This window comes from Osmerus eperlanus, chromosome 25, assembly GCF_963692335.1.
Source record: "Osmerus eperlanus chromosome 25, fOsmEpe2.1, whole genome shotgun sequence".
In the NCBI taxonomy this organism is placed as follows: domain Eukaryota; kingdom Metazoa; phylum Chordata; class Actinopteri; order Osmeriformes; family Osmeridae; genus Osmerus; species Osmerus eperlanus.
This window is the reverse complement of record NC_085042.1, coordinates 1,927,437-1,947,719: the sequence shown is the minus strand read 5'-3', so window position 1 is coordinate 1,947,719 and position 20,283 is coordinate 1,927,437. Positions and strand designations below refer to the sequence as shown.

Genomic DNA, 20,283 nt, shown 5'->3' with positions numbered 1-20,283 from the left:
TAAAGACTCGGATGCATAAACAATGCAACATTATTATGAAGGACATATAAATAATATTTTCACACAAAATATATTCTTATATATAACAAATATAAATCACTCTGTGTGCCCGTTTCAGCCCCATGTGGTCTTCACTACATTCCCTGGACATTATACGTTCAGTATATTCTCCACCCAGGTTGCTCAGGGAAGACTAACCCTCCTATTGAACAGATAGAGCTTGGTGCTGGGATGTGGGGTCAATTCAAATGGCTGACTGAACAGATTTCCAAACGGTTGAAATATGGAACCTCTACTATCCCATGTCCTTTGTCATCTGCTCGTCTCCTACATGTCCACAGCTGTCAATCCGTGACAGAGGTCTTAAACGTGTATGAGTCGGCGCCTTTTGGCCTATGTACAGTGGCGGGTCCGCAGTGTGTCCACATGGAGGCTTAAGTCACCTAAAGCGTGGTCTCGCCGCTCACTTCCCTGTGTCTATGCTCCGTGTCCGTGTCCTCGTAGTCCGACTCCACCTGGATCTTGACCTGGGGCACGGGGCAGGGCATCCCTCGGCCCATGGGCATGGCTGGGGATGACGGGCAGGAGATCTTCAGATGCAGGGTGATGCTGGGGAGTGGCAAGGTCCAGTTATGACACGCACCCAGCCAAGTACACAGAGAGAGGGGGGAGTGGGAGTGTGGAGGAGAGATGGGAGGGAATGGGGGGAGAGGGGGGGACAGGAGGGAGGGGAAGGGGGGGTGGGCGCTGAGACCAACCTCCCTCGGCGCGGGAGGTCAGCAAGACGCGTTGAGAAGTGAATTCAAGGGCGGGTGGGGGTTAGACAACGATGACGTCAATGGAGCTGTCAGCTTTTTTGGGGGGATGGATGCCCGTGTCTGCTCAGGTGAAGGTACACCTTGGGAGGGAAGGGAGGAGGCAGGCAGCTGATTCGGAGGAAGGAACCTTGCCAAATGCAGAGGCAGAGCATTGGAAGACGACGCTCTCTTCAATGGAGTCTGATTCCAGACCATGCCTCGTTCACAGCAATGCAGACAAGAGATTGTATACGAAACAACGACAGCAGGCCAAGCCACACGAAAGGGGATGAAGAAGGCAATACGCATGGATGTTTAGTGCTACATACAGACTCAAGCAAGGAGATCCATATACAGTAGCAAGGGTTCACATGCAAGCAGAGAATGACATCCAAACAAACGGAGAAGTAAACATGTATGTTTGTGCGTGACACCCTTAGATAGACAGGGGGAAAAAGAAACAACCAAAATGCTACTTGTAGCAGTAGCCTGGGGCAAATACAGTAGGACATAAGCATCTCACACACGGCTGACATCGACTGACTACAGATAGTTGATGAACTTTTATTTATCTAATAGAAACACACATCTAAAAACATTGAAACCAAGCCAGTATTTTCATAATACAGACATGATCATATTTAATTTCTTTGGGAAAAAAAGTTTGCTCTAGCAGTTTCTAAGAAAGACAGTATCATACTGGAAAACATGAGTAGAGTTCTGGTAGTTGTTGAGTAGTTCAGTGACTTTGTAATGTGTGTACATAGAAACATTTCACACATCACATACTGTAGGAATACTAGCAGCAAATGGGGTCCCTTAACAACTAATAAAATACTTCTGCTTTGCTTTAAAGTGCATGGGGAGGACTGGCGAATCTCTCCGAGAGACTTCTGTATTTTTGTGTTTGTGCATGTATTTACGTGACTGTGTGTACGCGTAGAAGTCGCATAATGCTTCTGCATGCTACTGTAGAAACATTTTGTGGGGATATTTGTGCGTACTTTAGTGTGTATGTACAGTCTGCGAATGTGACTTGTGTGTGCATGTGAGAGTGTGACACCTGTGTGTATATGTGTGTGTCTTTGTGTGTGTGTGTACTGTGTACATGGCTGGGTGGAATATCAGGGGTGGTATCTGCCTGGCTCGCAGTGGGCTGCCCACTGGGAGGGGGTGTCTGGGGGCTGGACGAGGTCTCTGTAGGGGATGTGGAGTTTGAGCACACAGTACCTGCGATCCAGGTCAGACTCGGAGCTGGGGGAACAGTTGGAGTAAGGATGGTACTTCTCCTGCACGCGCACATGCACAAACACGCGGCGCACACACACACATTCACACAGACACACACACGTTACACGAGGCACCAAAAATAACACAATTGATTAGGAATAAAACCGCCAGTGGATGGCAGCAAAACACTAAAGGTTTGTCACCTCGTCGTCGCTGTCGTCCACTCGCGACTTCTTCAGGTCTTTGGGCTTCTTCCTGTTATCGTCCTTCTTCTTCTTCTTCTTCTCCTTCCCAGGCAGCACGTCGTCCACCCAGGCCAGATCGTGCTGAGAGAACATTATGTCCAGCATCTTACGGACCAACAGCAGACCAAGGATCTGAGAGAGAGAGAGAGAGAGAGAGAGAGAGAGAGAGAGAGAGAGAGAGAGAGAGAGAGAGGGGGGGGGGGGGGGGGGAGGGGGAGAGGGGAGAGAGAGAAACGGCAAGAGAAGCAGAAAAGGAGATGGGGGGAGTGGGAGGAAGGAGTGAGAGGACAAAAAGGGAAAGAGAGAAGGAGAGAGAGGGAGAGAGAGAAACGGAAAGAGAAACAGAGGGAGAGAGGGGGGAGAGAAGGAGATAGGGGAGAGAGAGGGAGAAAGAGAAGGACAGAGGGGGAGAGAGAAAGAGAAACGGAAAGAGGAACCGAGGGAGAGGGGGGAGAAAGAGAAGGAGAAAGAGAGAGCGGGAGAGAGAGACAGAAAGAGGGAGTGAGAAAAAGACAAGAGAGACCGAGAAATTGTTCGTTAAGCCAAGGAATCATAAAATCACAAGACCGGCAAACAAAGTTGCTGAAGTGAAAGGTCACCAACCATGATAGGGAAGATGATGGCTAGAAAGGTAGACTTGAGAACCCAGAGCACAGCCAGACAGACAATCTGGACCATGGTGAAGAGGTGAACCTTCCTCAGAGGAACGTGGCGCAGATAGGGGAAGTCTGGCTGGTGTTTTGAAGGCATCATGCACAGCTTGATCCTATCCCAGAACTGAGAAGGTCAGATCCATCAATCAGCGAATGAACTGACAGAGCGATCAATCAATCATCAAACCAACCAACCAATCAATCATCTAAACAATCAATAGGCTTTTAAATGTCGAACTGTGGCAGTGCTAAACACGGTCAGAAATGGTATGAAACGAACATGAAAAGATACAATCTATGGAAGCAAATTGTGACTTCAACAGAGTACCCGCCTTCAAGGAAGTTAGCGCTTGTCAATGGAGCGACTGTAGACCCTCTGTACAAATGAAATGTACGAGGGTCTGGTTAGGACCAGGCTAGTACTTTGTGGGCAGACCACGAAAACGAAAAACCAATGTCCTCTCTGTTTTCTTTTTGATTATGGCATAAAATGTGCAGTCTTGAAGAAGAAAATGCAAATAGAATGATTGATTACTAATTTTATTTATGAGTCCAATAATGCAGCCACATTCTTAAAATGAAAAAGCATTTCTGCAAATGCATTTTAATTTTCACATTTTACATTTTAAATTGAATTTTGGTATCTATTTGCTGGGGCATATTTTGAAAATTAAATCTCAAACGTCTATTTATTTTTCATTTTAATTAAGTGAAAGATTGAGCACTCTTGAAGAAGAAAATCAAAATGCAAATAGGATGATTGATTACTCATTTCATTTATGAGTCAGATAATGCAGCCACATTCTTAAAATGAAAAAGCATTTCTGCAAATGCATTTTAATTTAAATTTTGGTCACGATTTGCTTCCATAACGATCAGCCTGCCTCCATTCTTTAAACATGTATCCCCAGCCTGGTACTGAATGATTACACACTCATCTGCATTTGTAATGTGAGGATCCCCTCTGTGGTCTGACAGGGGTGGCAATCTCTCCCCAGTCTGCCTGACATTTCCTGTGACTGGTACAGAGAGGCTCAGATGCTCCTACAAACAACCTCCAGACGGATTCTCAAACTGTGTACGAACGCTACTTGAATACTCATTCCTCCAACTCTCTCTTGTTTCAGAGGAATTTGAACGTCCGATTTTGAGGCTTGGCGTTCGTACTGGATAAATCCCACCCAAACTGTCTTTCGAGAAAAGCTGTGTAATGGCTGCGCTCAGCGAATGACTTGTTAGGATCGCATGAGGAACACGGGTGACACTTTCAGACCGACTGTCTTCGTTTTGGTCCGTGACCTACCTGGATGCCGCTGAGAGAAGCCACGCCCATGTAAAGGAAGACACCGTAGAGCACTGGCATCGGTATGTACTGCGGACACAGAAAGAACTCACAGCTCGCTCCCATAGAACTATACACAGCCAACTCCAAGGCGTTCATTGAACACCAGGAGCGTTCATTTGACTTGTTCAGTGTGTAAATAGGTTCACTCTCACAAGATGGACCACAGAGCACTTTATTGCTAAATGAACACTTGAAGTCGTCTGTGTGTTTAATGCACTGCCTGCTGCTGAGGAGCAGAGCTCACCTGCAGAATGGGAGCCAGGAAGATGGAGACTCCAGTGAGGATGAAGACCAGTATTCCTGTCAGCCTTTGTTCTCTGTGGGACCAGAGAATCAGTCAGATGACTGCATGATCTTATGTCACATACAGTATGACTCAAAACAGCACGTGTCAGGTTGAAAAAATAATGATATGTTCACCAAGCAGAGGCTTTCATCCAAAGCGACGTACTGGAGGGATCTTACCCGGGATTTTAACCACTGGGTTGCAGATAAACACTCTATGCACTGAGCTCTACCTATCCCCTGAACCTCTACCCCAACTTCATGCAGTTCTTCCTTACCGAACTCCCAGGAACTGGGGCTGCTCCCCCGGGGCACTGGACTCACTCTCCATCTTCAGAGAGTCGATGTGGGCGATGGAGATGACGGTGGCGGCCACGTACCATGGCAGGCCCATGAAGGAGCAGGCGGCCATCAGGACGCCCACCCAGAACAGGTCCAGGTGGTACCCACAGCCCTTCTGTTATCCCGGGAAGGAACACAACACAACCTGAACCCCCATAGTTGGTTGGGATGGTGTCTGAACTCGACACATTTCAAATACAATAGAAACGTCTAGCCTGATTGCCTGGCCTGCCATCCTCAGGGAGCTCGATAAAAAGAAAAGAAAAAAGGTTTCGTCGTGTTTCCGTCAACGATATACCTTCAGTTTGTTATCCTTGCGGTTGACGATGACGGCGCTGATCTGCTGATCCATGAAGATGAGGATGGTGACGAGCAGAGCAGGGACGGCGCTGGCCACATACACCCACCAGGGGTTCTTCCCGAATGGCAGAACTATCCAACCGCGGTCTGCACGAGTGGGCTGAGGGAGACAAAACCGTGTTGGCTTACATCATTTACAACAGGGCTCTCCAACCCTGCTCCTGGAGAGCTACATTGCTATGGCTTGACACTATCTAGGGACAGGGTTGGACCCCTGAGCATAGGATGCACATAGCTTTGAATGAACAGTGATCTCCCTACATACCAGAGAAACAGAGCCAACTGTCTTACCTTAAACTCAGTGGGTACGATAAGCTTGGGAGTCTCGAGTCCTATCAACATGTCCAGACCCACAAAGGTCATAATGGACATGAAGATGGAGAAGTCACTAATGAGCTTCCGCAGCTGGGAACAGGAGGTGCCAAGAAGAACAAGACAAAACAATTCATGTCAGAAACGTAATGTATTGTCCCGAAAACCGTAGAAAGTAAAAGAAGACCTATTTTGATACGCACATTTTGAATTCCTTGAAAATCTAAACTGTGCTTTGATAGGTTTTCTGGTTTACAAGAATAATCCGCTCTTTTTGATTTCTGTCTGTGTTTATTTCTCCTCATGAAAACCAGATGCGGGTGGAGGGTATTGGCAGGGGACACTCCAGCAACATGAGCATTGTGGCTTCCAGAGAGCATGAAGGACTCCCGTCCAAACTAAAGAGCAGTGAGGCAACAAAGCTGAGGACTGTCAGACTGAAAGCTTAGCACAGAAACACCAACACCGGTTGAGGAAAAATGTCCATACACAAGTTTAGATTAAACATATATTCTTCCCCTTGCTTTTGTGCGTTAATATAGTTATCTGACATATGCGACATGCAACACATGATTTGAGTGCGGACTGTAAACATTCAAGTTTTCCTCCAGACGTTTTCCTTTGCTCAGAAAGCTATCCGTTGGAAGAACCAAACTGCAACACTGCTGCCTACATTTCCCATAAACCCCTCAGTCTGCCTGCCTCACCTTGGTGGGGAAGTAGCGGCTGAACTTGAACTTCTTCAGGGAGACGGTCATGGAGTAGGTACCAAAGAAGAGGATGAAGGACATGAGGGCCAGGTCTGGGACGTACTTGCAGGTCTTCCCCACCAGAGAACCTCCGTACTTCACGCACTCCTTCTTACTCAGCTGGCTCCAGTCCAGAGCTGTTACATTCAACTGGGAGGAGATATTGGGAAGGGATGGAGGAAGGGAGGGTAGGAGGAGGAGGGAAGCAGGGAGGCAGAGTTTTAGAGGTAGAAAAGGTCAATGTGGGAGAACATGGTTGGCACGGTGTGAGGTTGTGGGATGAAAGGGAGAGAAGATAAAAGCAAATAGAAAAGAAACGAGACACAACAGGAAACCAACCGGCTGTCAACACACTGTCGTCTGTCCTTTGACACGGCATAGGGACGTTTTATCATGGAGCTTTGAATTCGAGAACGAATGTTGTTTATTCGAAGGAACGGTAATGTTCCTTCGAAGTTCAATGTCGTCAGACTGCATGTTTTAATCAAATTCTCCAAAAAATAAATATGACAAAAATGGTTTCGAAAATAGAATACGAACTCTTCTTACCCCAAAGAGAGCAGAACTGTTATCTGGCACTGGAACTAAATCATTGAAGTTCAGAGACGCCACTGTTCAGGAGAGGAGAACAACACAGGAAGGGAATAGATGAGATATTGAGGACAGAGGAGGAGAACAAGTTGAGGGTAGAGACAGGGACAAGAGACACAAACGGTGTCATAAGAATCCAGCATTGCCGACTGAGAGAAAAATGAGGCTCATGCATACAATGCAAGTGTTACTCACTCAGATTAGACAGCCGCCAAATTGTGTGGACGTAGCAAACAGACAAACACGGAAAAACAAATGAGTTACAGTACTCAATGTTTCAAAAAGTGTCACTTGTCAATGTTGTTAGCAATTTAATTGCGTTAAGCAATTGTTGAAATTAAAAATAGAAAAATTTATAATAATGTGACTAAATATCTCTTGTCAAGTCAACCATTGGATATTTAATCTTTTAAATGGCTCCCTCCGTAAACCAATCCCCTTCTAAAGTCAGTGTGCTTTGTGAGGGTTAGGATGGACTCACTGGGGTCTGGGGCCAGACACTCGCACTTGTAAGCGGTGACGTAGTCGGGTTTGAAGTCGGTGTTGATAGGGTAGTACTTGAAGGAGCCCACCATCTTCTTGATGGCGTCGGAGATGAAGATGAAGGAGATGAGGCTGGAGAAGCCCTCCTCGGTGAAGCGGGTGATGTACTTGATGATGTAGCTGGCGTCTGTGGCTACCAGCAGGAAACACTGGAGGCAGGAGTGGATCCCGATCCACAGCCTCAGCTCCATGTAGTCTATATTGTTACTCCTGCGGGGGGGGGGGGGAGACGGGGGCAGACCGGGGGAGATAGGGGAGGCAAGGGGGAGGCAGGGGGGAGGCAGAGGGGAGACAGGGAGACGGAGGGGAGACAGGGGACACAGAGAGGCGGCAGGGAGGTAGGAGGAGACAGAGAGAGGGGGGAGTCAGGAAGGAGGCAGGGAGAGGGAGGGAGGAGGGATGCAGGGGAAGGTAGGTAGAGGCAGGGAGAGGGAGGGGATACAGGAAGGAGGCAGGGAGACAGGGAGGAGGCAGGGGGACGCAGGGAGAGGGAAGGAGAGACAGGGAGAAGTAGAAGCAGGGGACACAGGGGAGAGGGGGAGACACGGAGGAGAGAGGAGGGAGACAGTGGGGAGAAAAGGGGAAGAATCATATTCCTTCATTGTACACTGCAGACATGAGTAGTTGTGTGCGACTGTTGAGCCGGACAGCGTGTTGTTGAGCCGGGGTTGAACTCACTTGCTGAATTCGAAGAGGAGTTTCTCAAAGATGAGGATGGGGCCTGTGGAGCTGAGGATGATGAGAGGTTGGCCCCCAAACAGACAGAAAACTGTCCCTGCCAGAGCTGTCCCCAAGAAACTCTCCATCACACCCTGAGAGGAAAAAGAGACAGACAAGGGTGGAGGAAAACAGTGAGAGAGTGAGAGAGAGAGAGAGAGAGAGAGAGAGAGAGAGAGAGAGAGAGAGAGAGAGAGAGAGAGAGAGAGAGAGAGAGAGAGAGAGAAAGAGGGAGAGAGAGAGAGAGAGAGAGAGAGAAAGAGGGAGAGAGAAAGAGAGAAAGCGAAAGAGAAGGAGAGAGAGAGAGAGAGAGAAAGAGAGAGAGAGAGAGAGAGAGAGAGAGAGAAAGAGAAGGAGAGAGGGAAGGGAGTAAAGGAAAAAAAGAAGAAGTGAATGTGTGTCTGTGCGTGCATGAGTGTGTGTGTGTGGGGGGGGGGGGGGCAGGGGGGGGGGGGCTAGGACTCTGACAAGTGTCTCGCCATGCCATATGTTAAATTAGACGGCACTGTGTGAATCATCATTTTTGGCTGTAGCACTTATCTTAAAAGGACTGTGCTTGGCCTGGCCTTGATAAATCTGTTAGTGTTGCCGCAATGTGGGGTACCTGGTAGTTGTCAGTGGCGTCTCCAAGCAGCCCACCGAAAGTGATGGCGTTAGTGATGCATCCCAGATAGATGAAGAGCACCGCTGAGATGGACTGGATGTGGAAGCCATCGCAGAAATCACTGAGCACCCAAGGCAGCTTTCTCTTAATGTCCAGGTACAGACCCCCACAGAATCTGTGGCACACACACACGCACATATACACACACAGCTCTACATTTCGGAATACTTAGCAGCCTGCAAGATTGCGTTTTGGTGTAATCTACCCAGTTAGCCTAGCCCTCGTCATGCAGGCCTCTGGTCTGCCTACCTCCCTGTGAAGGCCAGCTCCTCTCCTAACTCGTGTGGAGCTGGCATCTCCTCATCTTCACTGAGGCCTCCACCCCCTCCAGCTGTACCATTCATCTGGCCCAGCTCGTTCACGGAGAACACTGACTTCCTGCACACGACACAGGGGAAGGGGGAAGCTCATGGGATAAAACATTGAGAAACTTGGTCTGTGTGAAGACTGGAGGGACGGGGGTTGCATCTTGTGGTTTCCGCTCTCGGAAGTGTTCTGACCTTTTGTCGGCCGAGGGTACTTTTTTCGGAGGCTCGATACGGATTTTGGGATCCCACTCTCCAGGAGGCAGGACGATGACCTCATCCAGGAACTCGTCGATACCTGCGATGAGGTCCTCTCTGTCTCTGGCCTTGTACGCTACATCACTGAAGAGCTTGAGAGAGAGAGGGCAAGAGAGAGAGAGAGAGGAAAATAAATCAGCTTAGTAACCTTTCCTAACGTCTATTTGATTAGTATGTGCATCGTTGTGCCACATTACTGCTATGTCTCATCTCTTATGCAGGGCCCCATATTCTAATTAGGTGAAAATCCATGGAGCTTTGTTGACTTCATGACCCCAGCTGAACAAAACAAAGTGTCAATCAATGAATGCCGCTCTGGAACTCTTGTGGGTCAAGCAGATTTCAAAGAAGAAACATCAAGGTGATCCTAATTGCCCTTTACTAGGACATGATCCAATCTTGAGCGTTCACGTTTAAACCTATAAAGGCTATGCCTGGCTGCAGGCCAACCAGGAAGCACGTGTCATGGCAATGATAGTTATTTTCCCAGTCAAGATGTGGCTCCCAGCAACACTGGAGACACAAGGCCAAACACTTACATCATCCACCATCAGGGTCGCTATGGCCCGGCCAATCTCGTTATAGGACTTGGCTTTCCCCTGGGGGCCCAGGAGGATAAACAGGAATCTGTGTAGTCGGAAAGAGAATCAGCTAGACAATGAGAACAGGAGATAGGGTTATCTGGACTAGAATGGGTACAGGAAATAGAGTTGTTGCACCAGAAGGGGTACAGAATATAGAAGTTATCTGGATGAAACATTGGTACAGGATATCGATTTTATTGGTTATCTGGACTAGAATGGGTACAGGAACTTGAGTGATCTGGACTGGAATGAAAGCAGGAACACAAAGGCAGGAGATAGGAGAGGGGTGTCCGGCAGTCATCACCTGGTGGGGACAGGGACCTCTGTTAATCCCCCCAGAGTTGTAGCTTGGGCCAGGCGAACGAAGGCCACAAACGGTTTATCGAGGAAGTCCACCTCCCCCACCAGCACGTTGGACGCCTCGGCATCTCTAGGGATCTTTTTCATGAACTTATTCTTCAGCTGAAGGAAGGAGGAGATGGAGAGAGACACATGAAACAGGATACACATCCAGGATGGATCTCATACTGAGAACGAACGGTGGGAAAGTCCTTGTTTGGAAAATCCCCACGATTTGAAATGTTAATCTTAATCTAATAATTCATCTGTTTCCGTGTTATTGTTTCCTATCAATCCCCTCAGGGTTTTATGTTTATTGCTGTGTCTGACAGGCAAGCAGCATTACCCTTCACCTCCCTTGCACCCTAGGTGATTCCTGAACAACAACACACCTTTAATCATTCCAATGAGGACCGTTTTAGTTTAGTACAAAATATAAATAACCTTTGTGTATACATTTCACTAATCTGAGCTAGTCGAAGCTGACGGAATGCAAATATGACTGCAATGTTCTCACCCAATAGCAGTGAGCCTAATCCTGCCACCAGGACAGTGTTGATGACTCCATGTGAGATGGAGGCACATGGAGAGGACGATGAGATGCACGTTTCCCCGATGCTAGGTCAATACTGACCCAGACTGACGCTGGCTCGTGCCCTGTCAGTCAGCTGGCAATGGCCCACTGGCACATGTTACCCAGTGTGGTCTAAGCATGCATAAAGATACAGCTCAGAGCATGGCATGCCAGTGACTCAGCTTATCAACCAGGGTGCAGTTGACTGGGACCAGCACCCACATCTAGAAGTATTTATCACACAACACGGTAACTATTTACTAACATGCGTACGCTAACATCTTGGGTTAGACCTGTATGTGTTACTCAAAGCTGAGCGGATTTTGTTTTGTTAGTCTAACCTGTCACTGGGGTCCTAGAGTAATCTTGGAAACAAAGCAGATTCCCAACACACCCTGGAGATCTCTCTGGGCTTCTGGCCTGACATCAGAAGATGAAATTACTATGTAGCTGCATGCTCCCTCGCCTTTCCACTATCACCTGCCGAGAAACTCAATACACTATTAATGAGACAACCATGGCTGGCTTTGACAGCTGGAATGAGAATCAGCTGAAAACCAAACTAAGAAGTGCATTACAGGGATCTGTACAACGTGAAAGACACAAACACTTTTCGCCATTGCAAAAGATAGGGATATGAATTCTTGCATGACAAACACTCAAGTCAATTCAATCAAACAAGCTTTCCAGAAGTCCACTTATTGTTCATGCACCGAAAATGTGTCTACCTTTTGATGCATTTTCATGTAAACAAAGGTCTTATTTTATTGCAGAAAATGTAAACCCTTTCTGTGCATGAGCAACATGATTGAATAGAGCCTGCCGAGTTGCAATGTCACGTAATTTGGTCACCTGATCTGTGCTGGGAGTGTCTGCAATGTCATTCATACTCCTACTTTGGGCATGACCTGAAACGCAACACATCGGCATAATTATATCAATCCCAGAGATGGATTCCCAAGTTAGACAGAAATCAATTGAATACTTCCATTATGGTAAATAAATCGTGTTATTATTCATTTTTTCAGGTAAGTTCGAGATGATCTTCTGGAACCTTCTGGACACAGAGACAGAGAGAGGGGCACTCACGCAGACGACCATAGCTGCCGGACTGCTGCTTCACACGCAGGTCCTCTACAGAACGGTTGTAGCTGGCCCCAGCACCTGGGCCCCCTCTCGGCTGGGGGCCCCGCGCTGCTGGGGGAGGGGAGAAACAAAGTGATGGTGGTGGGGATGGATGGATGGATAGGAAGGGACATTGTCAACCGACTTACAGAGCACCATGTGTCCAAGCTCCAATTTGCGGGATGTTTTGGTATGAGATGTGACAAGTTCTCGGACAAGGGTTCGAGTCGAGGAGAGGAGGAGGTTGGAGTTGAGGAGAGGGATACGTTAGGACTGAGAAATGTGCCTAATAGGTTCAAGTTGAGGATAGCTGAGGAAATGAGAGGGTTAGGGTCAGAGGTGATGTTCGTGCTTGACCAGGCGCTGGACACTCACGCGGGGCAGGTCCGGAGCTGGACTTGCCCAGGTCGGCCAGGGAGCGGTGGATTGGCTTCTTGGTCTGGTGTCTGTGCTTCCTGAGCAACACAAAGCTGATCTTCTCCCTCAGGTCCGGAGACAGCATGCCCTCTTCGATTTGACGCTCGATGATGTCATCTTCACCGAGAAGCACAAGACAGGATCTCACAGCTGCTGGAAGCAGCATATCCCCACCCACACCAAACACTGACCAGGCACTGTCCACTGCATATTAGACACCTCAAACATGACTGGACTGGACTAAATAACTTTGTATAATTTGTCTGCCATTTGTGTCTTATAGGGAGGGGAGTCAGGTGGCTGAGTGGTTAGGGAATCGGGCTAGTAATCAGAATGTTGCCGGTTTGATTCCCGGCCGTGCCAAATGACGTTGTGTCCTTGGGCAAGGCACTTCACCCTACTTGCCTCGGGGGAATGTCCCTGTACTTACTGTAAGTCGCTCTGGATAAGAGCGTCTGCTAAATGACTAAATGTAAAAAAAAAAAGACTAAATGTACTTATAAAATGCCTGACATGTTAACAGGTTTAAACATGATGTTTGTTGATGAGGGCTCGAGCGTGGGTTACAAAGAGGGATTGACAGCGGGGTATCAAGACAGAGGGTTAGACAGAGGGCTAGACAATGGGTTAGACAGAGGGTTAGACAGTGGGCTAGACAGAGGGCTCGGGTTATACATTGGGCTAGACAGAGCGCTCGGGTTATACATTGGGCTAGACAGAGGGCTAGACAGAGGGCTCGGGTTATACATTGGGCTAGACAGAGGGCTCGGGTTATACATTGGGCTAGACAGAGGGCTAGGGTTGTACATTGGGCCAGACAGTGTTGGGGCGTCTCACCGACTATCTGTGGCAGAGAGTAACCGTCGAGGTCGAGCAGTACGGTGCCAGTCTGCAGGCAGGTCCTCAGCTCAAACAGACTGTGGAGGGACAGGGTGGAGACGTGGGGCTTGCTCCACCTCTCCCCTCCCTCCTCCACCTTCTCCTCAAACTTCACCCACCTGGAGGGACGACCAGAGAGAGACAGTTGGAAGGGGTAGTTTGGGGTCGTAAAGTGGACGTTTGGGGTTAAGAGACAATAAAGGTTTGCATACCCTAGACTCGTAAAGGTGGGTTTCGCTGTGTGTTTCTGCATGGTGTTGTGTAACACTAGAAGCATGGGGCTACAGTATTTTACAGGAAGTGATGTCATGCTTAACATGATGTATCCTGACCACAGACAGACCGGGGTCGGACGTTTTGACATGCACTGGTGCCGGTATGTATCTGAGTCTGTCTTGGCCAATCACCTGGCGGACTCCTTCCACTCCAGCTCATCTCCTTCGTGCTGCAGTGTGTCCATCTCGGTGAAGAGTGTGGGCGTGGGCATGTCATCCTCCTCCCCCAGGATGTAGCGCAACCGTTCCGCTGCAGGGGACACTGACATGCACACACACACAAGAACACACACACGCAGGCACACACACGCACAGGCACAGACACAGGCACACACACACAGGCACAGACAGGCACACACACAGGCACACACACACGAGAACACACAGGCACACACACACACAGGCACAGACAGGCACACACACAGGCACACACACACAGGTACACACACACACAGGCGCATACACACAGGTACACACATACAAATGCACACACACACAGGCACACACACATACGCACATACAAACGTTTTCATTTCCTTCCATTCAAAGAAAAATTGTGACCCCCCCTCCAAATAAAATTCTCCCCCCCCCCCCCCCCCCGCTTACAGTGACTTGTGGACAGTGTGCTTATCTTAGCACCCCAGTGCATCTACCTGAGGTTAGGTATTTATAGAGTGCATGGAGGATTTGGACACTGGAGTATTTATAAGTCTTCTCTCCAGTTCTTCTCTCACAGACAACCTTTCATACCCGCTCAGCTGTACATGAATAGTGTTCATCTAACTAACCTATTTCATGGATGCAACTGTAATTACACGCTGTACTGGAAAAGGGCACGAGGGATCAATGATATTGAATCCCTGTATTGACTTCAACCAGAGAGAGAATTCCTATTTCATTGGCTGTTGACATACTATGCATCAAAATCTAAGTTAAATATTTGTGAATGAGACAGAGATGGGAAGTTCTCTGCCTAGTTTTCAGCCGGATGATCTTTATTGATTCTAATCAACTCTTTAATGGGTTCACATCGCAAAACATCTTCATCAAAGGTATTTGAGGCCACATGCAGCTCTAATGATCAGTGTACAGTGGAGAAATGATTTCCACCCACTGCTACACAACTCATATAACACGGTCAATAAACACCAAGAACAGGCAGGAAACAGCTCTGGCAAATGACACAATAATGATCATTATGATCCCTGATCTCTCTTTAACATCTGACTCAGACCCTGAAATAAGACTCCCACTGATGAGCACACTAAACACATCCACAGCCATAAGACTCTAATATCTAAAAAATAACTCCGTAGTGTGACTTTGTTTGGTGCTATTAACCTTTCACCTCACATCTCTGTTCTGAGATGTGTTGCTTCAGTGTCTTTTTATCGTATCTACAACATACAAGGAGTCCAATTCAGTGTGTGTGTGTGTATGTGTGTGTGTGAGTGTGTGTGTGTGTATCCATGCACTTGTGGTGGCTTGTCGTGTGAAGTGTGTTGTGTGGCCTTTTTCCGTCCGCATTTGTAGTGTGTGCGTCAGTGTGTGCGGCGTCTCACTTGTCCTGTTAATGTCGTGGTGGACGTTGATGTCGTGGGGGTCCACCAGCCCCTCCTCCATGTCGACCTCTCTGTATCGGTCGTCATCGGGCTCGTGGTGTCTGTGGTGCTCGTAGCGTCGATCCAGGTCTCCAGCTTCGCGGCTCGACGTGGAGCGTCTTCGTCTGCGCTTGCGTCTGTAGCCGCGCGGCACCGGCACGCCGATGTAAATGGACTGATGGTCTGTGGGCGACAAACAGCGGTTTTCTACTCGGAGAGTTGATTTATAATAGTCTTGAAAACCGCTTTTTCTTGTCAAGAAAGTTGAATTTGATTGAAAGACTTTCCCATGATATTCAGAATCTTATCACGTCATTCATTTAACGAGTCATTCACCAGGAAATGCATTCGTATTAAATCACTGTCACAAATTACGACTGAATGACTGTTGAAAGATGTCTGTTGTTGATGAATATCACAGTCTCAATGAATAATGTCATGAATGACTGAAAAAACGAATCATAATAAATATCATAAAGTATCATGCATTTATGTGAACATAATTAGCATATTCTAGAGATGAACGTCATATGGTGTCATATTTCTCAGTCTTCTTGGTTCGTATGTCGTTATTGATGAGTAATTATAGGGTGAACCCAGGATTATAGCTATCTCCAGCTAAACATTAAATTAGCTCACTGCTACATGTAAATATGTTAATATTCATACAGTACATACTGTTAGGTCTTGAATCTGTCAATTTAATTGACACAACATTTTTGGGGGAAGAGTGATCAACATATTTAACTAAACGAGCCGGAGAGCGAGCCAATTACAGATATATGAGACCTGGATCCAACATTAATTACTCAGTCATGAACACTAGTAGATCAATGCTGGCATACATCCCTGACAAAAGGGTTTTCTCATGAAATACAGTCCTCATTAAACTTTACAGAACCAGCACACACATACACCCCTCCTGTACTGTACACACATACACGTACACGTGCACAAACACACAATCTTTGTTACATTTGCAAATCAAGATCACAATGAATATCATATATTCCTCAGCACCATCCCATATTGACATAAATAATCAATTAGGGAGTCAGGTGGCTGAGCGGTGAGGGAATCGGGCTAGTAATCCGAAGGTTGCCAGTTCGATTCCCGGTCATGCAAACTGATGTTGTGTCCTTGGGCAAGGCACTTCACCCTACTTGTCTCGGGGGAATGTCCCTGTACTTACTGTAAGTCGCTCTGGATAAGAGCGTCTGCTAAATGACTAAATGTAAATGTAAATTAAACAAATATGAATAGAATGCCACATTACAGCAACGAAGGTAATGAAAATTGGCATCGACTACGTTTGATGTGAGCATACAGTATAACCTAGGACTCACCCTCCTCCTCCTCGTATCGAAGGTGAGAGACCCCCACCCCTCGGTCTCCCATCCGGTCAGGATCCATCCTCACAGCGGGAAACAAGGACAGAGTTGATCATCTTGTACGTGCATAGGCCTAAATTGACATGTGTTAGGGTAAAATCATTTGGGTGTGCAATTGACTAATTGCAAACAAATTGTGTGTGTACGTGTGGCAGTGTGTGTGTGTTATGGTGTGTTATTGCGTGCGTGCGTGAGTTGGTGTGTGTGGGTGTAATGTGTCGGTAGTTAGTCTGGTCATTGAGACAGAACTGGGCTCTTTACTGAGAGCAGGTCCTGTTCAGTGACCTACATGTGTGACTGAGGCCATGACAGATCAATGAGGAAATAATTAAAAGTGAGGACAACTCAATGGAAACATGCAGGATTAGAATAGACGAGAGGGAATCTCTGTGATCGTGATGCTCATAATTCCCACCAAAAGACAAGCATGCATGGTGACCAGTATGGTGATAATGCCGACAAGCATGGTGACCAGTATGGTGACAGGTATGGTGACCGGTATGGTGACCGGTATGGTGACCGGTATGGTGACGGGTATGGTGACCGGTATGGTGACCGGTATGATGACGGGTATGGTGACCGGTATGGTGACCGGTATGGTGACCGGTATGGTGACGGGTATGGTGACCGGTATGGTCACCGGTACCGGTATGGTGACCAGTATGGTGACCAGTATGATGACCGGTATGGTAACCAGTATGGTGACCGGTATGGTGACCGGTATGGTGACCGGTATGATGACCGTTATGGTGACCGTTATGGTGACCGGTATGGTGACGGGTATGGTGACGGGTAGGGTGACCAGTATGATGACCGGTATGGTAACCAGTATGGTGACCATTATGGTGACCAGTATGGTGTTGTTCCCCACTGGGAGATAACAGATGCCAGCACAAACTGGGAGCCTCACACAAACGTCATCTGTCTTAGACAAACTGATATTTTCATTGCAGCTAGCTTTTTCTATCAAAATAAAAAAATCAACAAATATCGTCTTGCAATTTTCATTTGAGAAAACCTTTTTGCAGAATGGTCTAGTGAAAGAACTATCTAGCTACCTACTATAACCAAGAACTGTTCTATAACAAAGAACTTCACTAACAGCCCCACAAACCACCCATGGCTATGATGTCATCCCTACTAGAGTGGGCTTGAGGTAACGAGTCACCGAGAGACAGAGAGGAGAGCTGGTTGAGGCCATGCTGAGCTTGCTGGAGCTCTGGCAATATTTTCAGGGCTGGTTGTTGCCTGGCCTGTGGTGGTGCTGTTGTCAGGGGTGTGGTGGTGTTGTCAGAGCTGGTTTCCAGGCTGTAATTAGTGCTGTCACATTGGTGTCCTTCACACCCAGTGGACAGCCGGAGTGGGACCTGCAGGCCAGCACCACTGACAGGCTGATCAATGAAGCCTGCACAGCACTTACTCTCATTGTGGCCATGTGGGAGAGAGCACTCTCTCTCTCTCTCCTAGTCTTTTTTTTGATCAAATACTCTTTCTTTCACACTGTCTCTCCGCCTCTCTCTCCCCTCTCTGTCTCACAGTCTCACTCTCTCTTTCTTCCTCTGTCTCGCATTCTCTCTTTTCTCTCGGACACACATTCACTACAAAAGAGCAATTTTCATGTTACACCCCTGTCCCCATTTTAAGTGTCACAGCACACTGTCCTTTATCTCTTGCATATGGGTAACCCTTCAACCACACGACGTTATGAAACGTGTATGTATTAAACCTATGAGCAAGAGAGAGAGAGAGATAGAGAGAATCATTTTACAGGAACTAAGATAAGTCATTCTGAGCTGTGTCTGTTGTGAGTTTTCTGTAATTTGTCAAGAATAAATTATGAAACTCCAATTGAAGTTTTTGCAATTTACGGTTCAAACTTCAAAAATTAATTTATAATTTTACCGGACCAAATCGTCTTCTCAGCACTTTGTTTTTAATAAATGTTGCTTGTTTAAACTGACACTATCAATTGTTCCGGAAAAGTTAAAAGTTCAAGGCTCTTAAAGCTTGAATGTGATAAACAAGAACATTGTCTGATGAAAGCACATGCAGTTCAGTGTGAAATTCCTCAATGTTAAACTCAGGGAAACAGCAATGTTCACACAGTTTAGTAGCATGACAGAGAGAGAAAGGCATTCTAAGTACTGGAGGCTAATCCCGCCCCCCCCCCCCCAAACAAACTAAGGTCAACACAACAACAGAAATGTTAAAAAAGACGTACCTGGTTTAATCTTGCACTGAACCAAGTGGAAATAACGTATTTTCATATGAGCCAATCTGCATCCGTGAAAACATACTACATGAGTTCCAAGCTATTGACAGGACCCATCTGAACAATGAAGTAAAGTTCTCTCTCTTTCTCTCTCTCTCTCTCTCTCTCTCTCTCTCTCTCTCTCTCTCTCTCTCTCTCTCTCTCTTTCCCATTCTCTTTCTCCCTCTCTCTCTACTCATGCTGTATAAGGGGACCCTATTTTTTGTTCAGGTTTAATGTAACTTGAAAACCCAAATAATTGGCCTTACAATATCTAATGAAATGCTTCTATTGAATTTTGTTCTTTTCAATCACGTTAACATTCTTTTGAAGACTACAGTCTAGAACGGTCTGAATTTGGTTCACTTTATAAAGCCCAAAGGACAACACAGCTGTGTAACACAAACGTTTTATTGAAACCAACTATTTGGAAGTGACAAAATATATGGAAGTACAATTCCTATAGGGATTATAGGCATTGTATAAGCATGTTGGTCAAACATAGAGACAAATGGACACGGATAAAAGGATTCAATAAAATTTGAGAAGTGGTGCCATGAAGGGCAAGTGTGGAGTCTAGTCCTCCTCAGCCCTGGGGCCCCGGCAGCAGCAATAGGAGACAGGTCTCAGGCCCTTTAGGAGTCTCCTGAGGAAGTTACGTACTCTCTTCCTCCTACCAGGCTTCTTCTCCTCGCTCAAGTCTAATAGGGAGTTAGCTGGTGTTACTATTATTACAATGTCAAGAGTATCAACGTGATTCATATCCATTTCTTGGCATCGTTAAACCCGGAAACAAAATCCTACAACTTGGCAACAAACGTACGGCACCGTGTGACAAAGCAGTCATTGCCTAGCATCCAGCAGAGGGTATTGTGGGTATTTGAAAGGATCTCTTTCAGCACACCCTCATCGATCACGTCGCCGCGATCATAGATTCACTCTACTTCTGCTTGTCCTTCACAACTGCCTCTTTGGCATGGGACTGTTTTGATTTGGAGTTAGGTTTCGATAAACGGTGGATTGTACCAATATCAGTGATGGGAGATACGACCCCTAATGGTGGACTGTACCAATATCAGTGATGGGGGGTACGACCCCTAACTGTCAGGAGGATGAGCCTTCATCTCCTTAATCAGGCTGCAGGAGTCTCTGCTGGTCTTGTCATGGGAAATGCTCAGAGTAGGGATAGCTCTCACAGGGGAAGCCATATTACAGTAATAGGGTTGCCAGATGCAACAATGGCAGTCGACTGTGTTTCTGCGTTGCTCAACTCATCCAGGAAGTCCTCTGACTTCTTGATACACTTCTTGACAAATTCTCTATGTTGATGGTAGAAATGTTGTTGGCGTTTGGAAAGACCTCTTGAAAAGACCTCTGTGAGAAATTTGAAAAGAGAGCGGCAAGTATAAAGGACATAAAGAGGTGCACAGGGAGAAGAGGGAGAAGGGACA

General features: G+C 46.9%; 1 protein-coding gene across 1 annotated transcript; it reads right to left on the bottom strand.

Annotated features, from left to right (window-relative positions):
* Positions 1-106: 106 nt before the first annotated feature.
* On the bottom strand, positions 107-18,866 carry slc4a5a (solute carrier family 4 member 5a). Its single transcript, XM_062451520.1, has 26 exons — positions 18,803-18,866; positions 16,537-16,604; positions 15,152-15,373; positions 13,722-13,851; positions 13,273-13,433; positions 12,394-12,552; positions 11,983-12,090; positions 11,746-11,801; positions 10,285-10,442; positions 9,936-10,023; positions 9,334-9,488; positions 9,083-9,211; positions 8,774-8,948; positions 8,131-8,264; positions 7,391-7,662; positions 6,868-6,902; positions 6,277-6,468; positions 5,549-5,662; positions 5,196-5,357; positions 4,834-5,012; positions 4,515-4,587; positions 4,229-4,297; positions 2,876-3,049; positions 2,231-2,404; positions 2,028-2,086; positions 107-609 (listed from the first exon to the last, which is right to left on the bottom strand). The coding sequence occupies exons 2-26, from the start codon at positions 16,601-16,603 to the stop codon at positions 444-446; spliced, it is 3,411 nt and encodes a 1,136-aa protein (XP_062307504.1). The 5' UTR covers position 16,604; positions 18,803-18,866; the 3' UTR covers positions 107-443.
* Between the last annotated feature and the right edge of the window lie 1,417 nt (positions 18,867-20,283).

Bases quoted from the DNA above. Each gene is read 5' to 3' on its own strand.
- slc4a5a (XM_062451520.1), bottom strand. From the start codon at position 16,603: ATGGATCCTGACCGGATGGGAGACCGAGGGGTGGGGGTCTCTCACCTT. The intron at 8,265-8,773 runs GTACCCCACATT...TTTTCCTCTCAG, and splicing joins ACGCCACTGACAACTACCAG to GGTGTGATGGAGAGTTTCTT. The intron at 5,013-5,195 runs GTATATCGTTGA...CCGGGATAACAG, and splicing joins GCAAGGATAACAAACTGAAG to AAGGGCTGTGGGTACCACCT.